This window comes from Neolamprologus multifasciatus, chromosome 10 (assembly GCF_963576455.1).
Source record: "Neolamprologus multifasciatus chromosome 10, fNeoMul1.2, whole genome shotgun sequence".
In the NCBI taxonomy this organism is placed as follows: domain Eukaryota; kingdom Metazoa; phylum Chordata; class Actinopteri; order Cichliformes; family Cichlidae; genus Neolamprologus; species Neolamprologus multifasciatus.
The window spans coordinates 32,883,027-32,894,237 of record NC_140448.1 but is presented as its reverse complement, the minus strand read 5'-3'; the positions used below and the strand labels follow the sequence as shown (position 1 = coordinate 32,894,237).

Genomic DNA, 11,211 nt, shown 5'->3' with positions numbered 1-11,211 from the left:
TTCCAAGGCTAAACTGCAGGTTTAGAAGTAGCACAAATGTAGGCCAATTACATCTAATTAAAAATTGCTGCACTTTCTTTGCCTGAGCAGTGCTTGAGATAGAGTGGCTGTACACAGATTACAGGGTTAAACAAATGTGACGCTCTTTCCTGTTTTACCAAAGCATGTAATAATTTGAGAGAATTATAAAGAATTATGTTCCTTTAGTAAACAGCAGCAAATAATTCCTCACTTGTGTCATTTGACAACTGTATGGTTTTCAATAAAAATTCAAAAGTCAAGTCAGTAACAGAAGGAGTTATCCAGAATTGCAGTACGGTACTTTGAGGTTTGTATGCTTGTAAGTGTGGTGTACACTCTGACTAACTCTCTATTTCACAGCCTTCAGTCTCGGCTGTATGACTGAGTATTTCAGTCGACAGTAAAGATAATATATGAGCACAGTTCTGATGCTTTGATCTCTGATACCATAAATCAGTGAACTCAGACATCTGGGGAAAATGAAAATACAAACATAAAAAACAACCTGGATGCGCACAAACACTATCCTTGTTAAAACTCTTGCAAGTGCTGTGAGTAGTGGGTTATAAATGGTTGAAGAAAGACTGAGACCCAGCTGCACCAGATGTAGCAGCAGTGTGTTACAAGCCTTACGGGCTGAAGCTTTATCTGTGGAGGCCGACCTGGCTGCTACTATAACACCAATATAAGAGCATGTGATTGCCACACTTGCTGAAATAAACAGAACACATGTGAAGGCTTTGTCGTAATCATCAGACATAGACCCACCAGGCATTGCTAATTTAGAGCAAAAGTCGTTCATCTGCAGACTATCAAGGGCTTCAAAAGGAAACTCTAACAGCAGAAGAACTCGAGTCAATATATTTAGTGAACCGATGGCCCAAATCACAATGATGGCCACACCTGTGTTGGTGATAGTGATGATGCTAGCATGCCTCAGTGAGTAGCACACAGCAACATATCTCTCCAGAGACATCACCACCAGCGTGACAGGAGAGACCACAGTTGTAAGATTGGCAAGCATGGTGAGAAAACCACATACAGGATATGTTAGTGTTATCCTACAAGCAGCAATAATATACAATAACTGACTCAGTGCCATCTGTACTGTGTCTGCAAACAGAAGGTTATACAGGAGAATGTATCGCGACGTCTCACAGAACAAAGCTTTACTCCTTAAAGTAAAAAGCATGATTCCATTAATGAAGAGAAATAAACAACATGGCAGTGTAGTCAGAGTGGAAAATAAAACTCTTTCCAAACCCCCTCGATACTGCTGGTTAGCAGTAACATTGGTCAGAGACAGATTTGCAAGTAACATTTCAATAAAGAAATTCAGTTTTTAACATCTTCAGTGGAAATAAAACACAAAAAAGTATTCCAACATTTAAAACAGAAAGATCCACAAAGCTCCTTTTAGCTCATCCTCCTCCTGCAGGAAATTAATAGGTTAGAGGGCTGTGGTTGCTTTCAGCCAAACGGCACTGGACAGCAAGATTTTCTTACCCACACATTGTGTATATACGCTCTGTAGTCACACCTTTTCATGTGACTATCACATGTCTGCATTATTTTTTTCCAGTTTACTTACAACTCCCCTCCTTGCCCCAGGGACATGATAACTTGAACATTATAGTATAGGAGTAATACATTAATAGCCTATAGTTGATTCCATATTGTTTAAAGCATTTTTTCTGACATTGCCATGAATATCATTATTACAATAACTAACATTTACTGTATGAAATGATATGCAACAAATAAGAATATAGTTCATAATTAAGTGTAGGAGTTAAGAGTAGGAATGCAGATTCAATTCAATTCAATTCAATTTTATTTATATAGCGCCAAATCACAACAAATGTCGCCTCAAGGCGCTTCATAGATACAGAGAAAAGCCCAACAATCATATGACCCCCTATGAGCAAGCACTTTGGCGACAGTGGGAAGGAAAAACTCCCTTTTAACAGGAAGAAACCTCCGGCAGAACCAGGCTCAGGGAGGGGCGGCCATCTGCTGCGACCGGTTGGGGTGAGAGAAGGAAGACAGGATAAAGACATGCTGTGGAAGAGAGACAGAGATTAATAACAGATACGATTCAATACAGAGAGGTCTGTTAATACATAGTGAGTGAGAAAGGTGACTGGAAAGGAAAAACTCAATGCATCATGGGAATCCCCCGGCAGCCTACATCTATTGCAGCATAACTAAGGGAGGATTCAGGGTCACCTGGTCCAGCCCTAACTATATGCTTTAGCAAAAAGGAAGGTTTTAAGCCTAATCTTAAAAGTAGAGATAGTGTCTGTCTCCTGAATCCAAACTGGAAGCTGGTTCCACAGAAGAGGGGCCTGAAAACTGAAGGCTCTCCCTCCCATTCTACTTTTAAATACTCTAGGAACAACAAGTAGGCCTGCAGAGCGAGAGCGAAGTGCTCTAATAGGGTGATATTGTACTACAAGGTCATTAAGATAAGATGGGGCCTGATTATTTAAGACCTTGTATGTGAGGAGCAGGATTTTGAATTCAATTCTGGATTTAACAGGAAGCCAATGAAGGGAAGCCAAAACAGGAGAAATATGCTCTCTCTTTCTAGTCCCTGTCAGTACTCTTGCTGCAGCATTTTGGATTAACTGAAGGCTTTTCAGTGAGTTTTTTGGACATCCTGACAATAATGAATTGCAGTAGTCTAGCCTGGAAGTAATAAATGCATGAACTAGTTTTTCAGCGTCACTCTGAGACAGGATATTTCTAATTTTAGAGATGTTGCGCAAATGGAAGAACGCAGTCTTACATATTTGTTTAATATGTGCGTTGAAGGACATATCCTGGTCAAAAATGACTCCAAGGTTCCTCACAGTGTTACTGGAGGCCAAGGTAATGCCATCCAGAGTAAGAATCTGGTTAGATACCATATTTCTAAGCTTTTCAGCGCCGAGTACAATGACCTCAGTTTTATCTGAGTTAAGAAGCAGAAAGTTAGTGGCCATCCAAGTCTTTATGTCTTTAAGACATTCCTGCAGTTTAACTAATTGGTGTGTGTTATCTGGCTTCATGGACAGATAGAGCTGGGTGTCATCTGCATAGCAGTGAAAATGTATGCTATGTCTTCTAATGATGCTGCCTAGGGGAAGCATGTATAATGTAAACAGAATTGGTCCTAGCACCGAACCCTGTGGAACTCCATAATTAACCTCAGTGTGTGAAGAGGACTCTCCATTTACATGCACAAATTGGAGTCTATTAGATAGATATGATACAAACCACTGCAGTGCAATACCTGTAATACCTACAGCATGTTCTAATCGCTCTAATAGAATATTATGGTCAACAGTATCGAATGCTGCACTAAGGTCAAGAAGGACAAGCACAGAGATGAGTCCACTGTCAGAGGCCATAAGAAGATCATTTGTAACCTTCAATAAAGCTGTTTCTGTGCTGTGATGAACTCTGAAACCTGACTGAAACTCTTCAAATAAACCATTCCTCTGCAGATGATCTGTTAGCTGTTTGACAACTACTCTTTCAAGATGCTGGTTGCAGCTTTCCTACTGGTGTGCGTGTGTGTGTGTGTGAGGGTGTGTGTGTGTGTGTGGGTTTGAGAGTGTGGGTGTGTGTTTGAGGGTGTGGGCGTGTGGGCGTGTGTGTGTGTGTGAAGGTGTGCGTGTGTGTGTGCGTGTGTGTGTAAGGGTGTGTGTGTGTGAGGGTGTGTGAGTTTGATTGTGTCAAAATTGGGGACTTCTATCAGCTCACACACCAGTCAATTGGGGACACCTCTCCCTTTGGGGACCAAAACCACCGTCCCCAATTAGATTTACCTCTAACAACGTTCAGCATGCTCTAAAACATAATTTAATCCAAAAATCTCACCTGTCCCCAAAAGTGACATTTATTAGATTTTTTGTGTATGTGTATGACATTGCCCCCCAAATTTTTTGCAATCTGTGTATAACTCTATGTTGCCCCTAGTGGAAGTGTGTGAAATTGCAAAAAATTCCACTGTCCCCAAAAGTGACATTTCTTGGATTTTTTTGTGTGTGTATTACCTCTCCCTAACCCTTATATTATTATAGTGTAAGATTTCTTTTAATATACTGATCTTTGTTGAAAATCTTATTCAACATTCTTTTGTATGAATGGTTTTATATAAACAAACATTTGTTCTCTTGACTAAATAATAGAAATCAGTAGACTATTTGTTAGAAAGTAGATTATATTTTCAAAGGGTAAAGAAGACACTAGAAAATACAAAAGAGTCATATTTCACGTAATTATGATATAAATAGTTTTAATATTTTTTAAAGAATTATTTGGCATGATGTGAAGCAGATGCATCAAATAATGGAGCACTTTAGGTTCATATTTACTTTCTGAAATGCAGCTTGACATAAATTACTCTAAATTCTTGATACTTGTATTGCAACATCTTTAAGATGTTTCTTGAATTTCTGTTGAATGGTGCAGGGATCCAAAATTTGGTGAAACAGCTGAGCTAAATTTAAATTTCAATGTTAATACCTTTTAGGCAGTATGTAAAATACTGCCTAAAAAGCATAAAAAGTCACAAGCATATGGCATAAAACTTAATTCTCACCAAAGTCTCTTTAAGAGCTGATCAAAAACTGTGTAAGACTATGGTCATTGAATATGGATCATGACAGAAAAAGCCATGGAGGTGTGTGCAAGCAGCACCATGTAGAGCAGCTTTAAAGGTATGAAAAGTGATTAAAACTTTTTTAGTTTCTTATACCTATATCTTAAGGTTTCTGCTGAAAAGTTTCAGCATTTTCTGTTTGAATGTAAGAAAGTTATTTAGTAATAAATGCTAATACTGGTTTGCTAGATGTGCCCTTGATAATTTGGAAAAAAAAGACTTGAGCTAATTAGCCCGAAAAAGATAGCCACGTATAAATTACACATTCAGAGATGTCTTGGATTAAAAATCAAGGCATGTTTAAATGAACCAAACTTTCAATATTTTAGGGGATTTGATTTTTTTTTATGCCTTTATGATTCTAAAATAAAAAAGGATGTTTATTAGCATCCTTAAGTTTTTCATGTGCAAGCTAACAATGAGGATTATCTTCTTAATTAAGAGAGGCTAATGAAACGGAAAAAATAAATAAGCTTCACAAAAAGGAATATTATGTTATTTGTTTAATTAATTAATTTATTATTTTGAAACAAAGAAACATAAATAAGCTGCAGGATTTTGAATGTCCCCATTTAGGTTAAAGTGGAGTGTATTTGTGTTAGAAACGTCCCCAAAAGTCATAAGAATATGGCATACTAGTGACTATAGTTGGATATGGTTTTGTATTTTTTTAAATGGTATCATGTCCCTATTTTCTGTATAAACCTACCCATGAAGTCGGAGAACAATTTATCAATGATTCCCACACTCAAGTAAGGGTTATGTTGTAAAATCCTTCATTATGTCTAAGATTTGGAAATATGAAACAAATACCAATCAGAATGAGGACTAAGATAAAGCAATCCATCCCCCAAATCATTACACATACCTCAACATATGCATATGTTTAATAATCAGAGTTCATTGTATTTACCAGTTCCCTAAGGGAAGTTTCCCATTGAATGTCCCCATTTAGGTTAAATCGGAGTGTATTTGTGTTAGAAACGTCCCCAAAAGTCACAAGAGTCAGGTGTACCAATAACTATAGTTGGATATGTTTTTGCAATTTTTAAATGGAGGTATATTTCTGTATTTAGTATTAATCTACCTTTGAGATCAGTGACAAAACCGCTAATGGTCACTGATCGTTAATGACGATCAGTTAATGATCACTGTATATATATATATCAATTCAATTCAATTCAATTTCATTTATGTATATCCTTTTGATTATCCTCATTCAGGTTAACACAGTGCATTTTTTTTTTTTTTTTTTTTTTTTTTTTTAAGAAATGTCCATGGAAGTCATAAGAGTCATCTTTTTTGGCAGTTTTCAATTGTCTCTTGTCTATTTGTTATTCATGTTAAATGTACTCGTAACATCAGTGAAAGCTAAAATTAAGATATCCATTCTAAAATCGTACAGCTTGTCTTATCACTCACAGATCTTTAATACTGTACTTATTGGTGCCCTGAGGTAAAGGATAATTTGATTGGTTCTAATGTAGGTTAAAGCAGTGTGTTTATTAATAATTAAATTAAATCTTTTATGATAGGTTTGCTTAAAAGTTTGGATAGTTTCTGCAAATCAAATGAACCCTTAGTAATTGTGTACAAATTATCTGTGTTAACAATTCATAGTTGAAATTAGAAATTTCTTTTTTAGTTTAAATGGAATATAAAAACTAGGTTAACTGTCTAATGTTTGCCTATTTAACTTATGTTTATCTACTCAAGACTAACCAAGCTGAAGCCGCATCATGAGAAATGCCTGAAATGTAAAAAAAAAAATTGATCTGCAAAATCTGGATTCCTCAAGCAATGAGATTGAGTCTCTTCTTTCAGGTATGGAGGCAACAAAAACACAATAGAATAAGAAAACAGATCAAGATGAAGACAGGGGACCAGGGACTTCTTCCCAGTGAACATATTTGGAAGCAAAGTTCTTGCCTTACAATTTGCTGGTAACAAACACTCAATAGTACAGATGATTTTTTTATCCAAGTTTCTCTGCATTAATGATGTGCATATAAACTCTCAAAACAACACAATAGTAATAAATGAAAAATTTAAATTGTTCTGTGGCCGAGACGTTGGACATAGTTTAGATTTCTTCAAGATAAATGGAGACCTTAATTATTGTTTAGATTATTGTTAGATTGGGTAGTTAACCTTACATTGTACTTTGAAGGAATTGCCTTTAAGGGAAGTAATATCCCCAAAACTGACATAAAATAACTTGTGTATGTGTGTATTGCTGAAGACCCAAAAGGGAAGTGAAGTCATTTTAAGGGATTTTTTTTATTTCTGTGGTCTTGGAGGAGTAAAACTGAGTTGCTGGCTTGCTTCTAAACCATACAGAAAGTGGTGTCCCCAAAGGGTTGGAGTTGAGATATGCGACCCCAAATGGGTCTTAAGCGAGTTTTTGTGTGAGGGGTTGTGTGTGTGAGGGGGTGTGCGTGTGAGGGTGTGCGTGTGTGTGTGAGGGTGTATGTGGGTGAGGGTGTGTGTGTGTGAGTGTTGGTGGGTGTGTGTGAGTGTTTGTGGGTGTGTGAGTGTTTGTGGGTGTGTGAGGGTGTGTGTGTGTGAGGGTGTTTGTGTGAGGGTGTGCGGGTGTGAGGGTGTGCATGTGCGGGTGTGGGTGTGCGTGTGTGTGAGGGTGTGCGTGTGTGTGAGAGTGTTTGTGAGGGTGTGTGTGTGTGAGAGTGTTTGTGAGGGTGTGTGTGTGTGAGGGTGTTTCTGAGGGTGTGTGTGTGTGAGAGTGTTTGTGGGAGAGGGTGTGTGTGTGTGTGTGTGTGTGTGTGTGCATGTGTGTGCGTGTGTGTGTGTGCGTGTGTGTGTGTGTGTGAGGGTGTGTGTGCATTGAATAGTCCATTTTCTCGGTCGTCCATGTGAGTGAAGTTGCACCTTCCTTAATTGATAAATCAATCATCCACCCCTAGTCTCCACCACACCACTGTTTGTTTGTCAAACTTAGATTCAGGAGGAACAATGCGGTTTTTGTCTTGGGTCTAGATGCTGAGACCAGAGAGTTTCTCTCTGAGCCTTTTAGATTCAGAGAAGGCATTTTACTGCATCCCTCAGGGGATCCTTTGGCTTGTCTTTTAGAAATATTGGGTATTAAAGCTGTTTTAGGTTATTAGCTCCCTAGAGAACCACAATGAGACCTTAGTTTGCATTGCTGGCAATAAGTCAGATTCATTCCTGGTGGGTATCTGCCAGTGCTGTCCCGTTGTGATTGTCATTCTGTTAATTATTTCCTTGTCTAGAATCCGGCCCAGGCGTAAATGGTGTTTAGCTTTGCGACCTCAGGATTTTGTCTCTGCTTTTTGCAGGGGTTGTTGACTTTCTTAATAATGACCTCCAGTTTTACCTAGGGCAATTTTAAGCCAATGTAAAGCAGCTGGAACAGGAATCGGGACCTGTGGGTCTGAGGCCATGGTTCTCATTTGAAAAAGAGTAGAGTGTGTATTTTGTGATGGGAATGAGTTTCTATAGGACAGGGTTGTCCAATCCCAGTCCTCAAGAGCTACCTTCCTGCAGCTTTTAGATGTATCCTTGTTCCGACTCACCTGAATCAAATGAATGGCTTGTTATCAGGCCTTTGCCAAACTTGATGGCATGCTGAAGAGATAATTTGATTCAGCTGTGTTGGAGTAGGGATGCATCTTAAAGCTGCAGAATTGTAGATCTCGAGGACTGGGATAGGACACCCCCACTCAGTTTTATTTAGGCAGTACCAAATGACAACAACAGTTGGCTCAAGGCAATTCATATTGTAAGGTAAAGGCCTGACAATGATACAGTGAAAACATAAAAAGACCAACAGCTGTATGACCCCCTTTGAGCAAGTTCTTTGGTAACAGGGAGAACTTAAAAAGAAATAAGAATGACAAATGATTGTTTTAAAACTCATGTAATGAGTTTCATAGTTTCTTTTTTCTGTCCTATTCATCACATATTTCATAATATAAGCTTATATAAGCAGAGAGAGAAGATATGGAAACTGTAGAAAAGGACTGTGCTGTAACTCAAATGGTGGATACATTATTGAAATCTAATAGGTAATATTATTGTAATGTTGTAAATGTAAGTAGTTTATTTATATAGCACCAAACCACAGCAACAGTCATCTCATGCATTGACAAACCATCATTATTTAATGTGAACATATGTTAAGCCCTGCAAAGTTAGCACATTATAACTTAATTTTCCACCTCATCCAATGGCAGCAACCTTTCTCTCGTTGTTTGTTTGTTTTTGTTTTGTTTTTCAATTTTGAATCCACAGTTTTCAGTCACATGACTGACTCACACATGAGCTGTCCAGTAGAATAAAAATCTCACCTGTCCCGAATCAAGACCACTCAGATCATCTGTTCATGGAAAAAAGGAGAAACTACACATTTCGGGGACTCGTGATCCATATTCTCCCCCAGCCCCTGTTTGGTGACATCTACATGTATCTTGCAGAGAATCCTTCACCTCACACTGCTGCCTGAATAAAAGCTTTCAACTGCAGACCTGTAAGGCTGGGTTATTTAAGGTATGCTCACATGTTGCCAGTATGCCATTTTGGCAGCTGTAAATAAGAAAAGTACAGCTATATATATATCACAAAGTAACAAATGTCACCTCAAGGCGCTTTATGTAATGGGGTCAACACCATACAATATACAAAAAGTCTTTGATCAAACTATTTAAGACTTTTTGTTGATTGAAAATTCACCAAATTATTCAAGACTGATAGCAGAGAACAACTTTACCAACACAAAGCACCTTTAGTTTTCCCAAGTGCTAAATTTATTTGCACAACTTGGAACGCAAAGAAAACCCTCTAGGACACCTACAGTAATTCCAAGGCTAAACTGCAGGTTTAGAAGTAGCACAAATGTAGGCCAATTACATCTAATTAAAAATTGCTGCACTTTCTTTGCCTGAGCAGTGCTTGAGATAGAGTGGCTGTACACAGATTACGGGGTTAAACAAATGTGACGCTCTTTCCTGTTTTACCAAAGCATGTAATAATTTGAGAGAATTATAAAGAATTATGTTCCTTTAGTAAACAGCAGCAAATAATTCCTCACTTGTGTCATTTGACAACTGTATGGTTTTCAATAAAAATTCAAAAGTCAAGTCAGTAACAGAAGGAGTTATCCAGAATTGCAGTACGGTACTTTGAGGTTTGTATGCTTGTAAGCGTGGTGTACACTCTGACTAACTCTCTATTTCACAGCCTTCAGTCTCGGCTGTATGACTGAGTATTTCAGTCGACAGCAAAGATAATATATGAGCACAGGTCTGATGCTTTGATCTCTGATACCATAAATCAGTGAACTCAGACATTTGGGGAAAATGAAAATACAAACATAAAAAACAACCTGGATGCGCACAAACACTATCCTTGTTAAAACTCTTGCAAGTGCTGTGAGTAGTGGGTTATAAATGGTTGAAGAAAGACTGAGACCCAGCTGCACCAGATGTAGCAGCAGTGTGTTACAAGCCTTACGGGCTGAAGCTTTATCTGTGGAGGCCGACCTGGCTGCTACTATAACACCAATATAAGAGCTTGTGATTGCCACACTTGCTGAAATAAACAGAACACATGTGAAGGCTTTGTCGTAATCATCAGACATAGACCCACCAGGCATTGCTAATTTAGAGCAAAAGTCGTTCATCTGCAGACTATCAAGGGCTTCAAAAGGAAACTCTAACAGCAGAAGAACTCGAGTCAATATATTTAGTGAACCGATGGCCCAAATCACAATGATGGCCACACCTGTGTTGGTGATAGTGATGATGCTAGCATGCCTCAGTGAGTAGCACACAGCGACATATCTCTCCAGAGACATCACCACCAGCGTGACAGGAGAGACCACAGTTGTAAGATTGGCAAGCATGGTGAGAAAACCACATACAGGATATGTTAGTGTTATCCTACAAGCAGCAATAATATACAATAACTGACTCAGTGCCATCTGTACTGTGTCTGCAAACAGAAGGTTATACAGGAGAATGTATCGCGACGTCTCACAGAACAAAGCTTTACTCCTTAAAGTAAAAAGCATGATTCCATTAATGAAGAGAAATAAACAACATGGCAGTGTAGTCAGAGTGGAAAATAAAACTCTTTCCAAAACCCCTTGATACTGCTGGTTAGCAGCAACATTGGTCAGAGACAGATTTGCAAGTAACATTTCAATAAAGAAATTCAGTTTTTAACATCTTCAGTGGAAATAAAACACAAAAAAGTATTCCAACATTTAAAACAGAAAGATCCACAAAGCTCCTTTTAGCTCATCCTCCTCCTGCAGGAAATTAATAGGTTAGAGGGCTGTGGTTGCTTTCAGCCAAATGGCACTGGACAGCAAGATTTTCTTACCCACACATTGTGTATATACGCTCTGTAGTCACACCTTTTCATGTGACTATCACATGTCTGCATTATTTTTTTCCAGTTTACTTACAACCTCCCTCCTACATTATAGTATAGGAGTAATACATTAATAGCCTATAGTTGATTCCATATTGTTTAAAGCATTTTTTCTGACATTGCCATGA

General features: G+C 38.3%; 2 protein-coding genes across 2 annotated transcripts; both read right to left on the bottom strand.

Moving 5' to 3' along the window:
* Positions 1-202: 202 nt before the first annotated feature.
* On the bottom strand, positions 203-1,428 carry LOC146510612 (odorant receptor 131-2-like). Its single transcript, XM_085175695.1, has one exon. It carries the CDS (start codon positions 1,340-1,342, stop codon positions 371-373), a length of 972 nt encoding a protein of 323 aa, XP_085031821.1. The 5' UTR covers positions 1,343-1,428; the 3' UTR covers positions 203-370.
* An 8,279-nt stretch (positions 1,429-9,707) lies between these two features.
* On the bottom strand, positions 9,708-10,949 carry LOC146510611 (odorant receptor 131-2-like). The gene has a single exon (XM_085173978.1). The coding sequence runs from the start codon at positions 10,845-10,847 to the stop codon at positions 9,876-9,878; it is 972 nt and encodes a 323-aa protein (XP_085030104.1). The 5' UTR covers positions 10,848-10,949; the 3' UTR covers positions 9,708-9,875.
* Between the last annotated feature and the right edge of the window lie 262 nt (positions 10,950-11,211).

Coding starts and splice junctions, on each gene's coding strand:
- LOC146510611 (XM_085173978.1), bottom strand. CDS start 10,847: ATGTTACTTGCAAATCTGTCTCTGACCAATGTTGCTGCTAACCAGCAG.
- LOC146510612 (XM_085175695.1), bottom strand. CDS start 1,342: ATGTTACTTGCAAATCTGTCTCTGACCAATGTTACTGCTAACCAGCAG.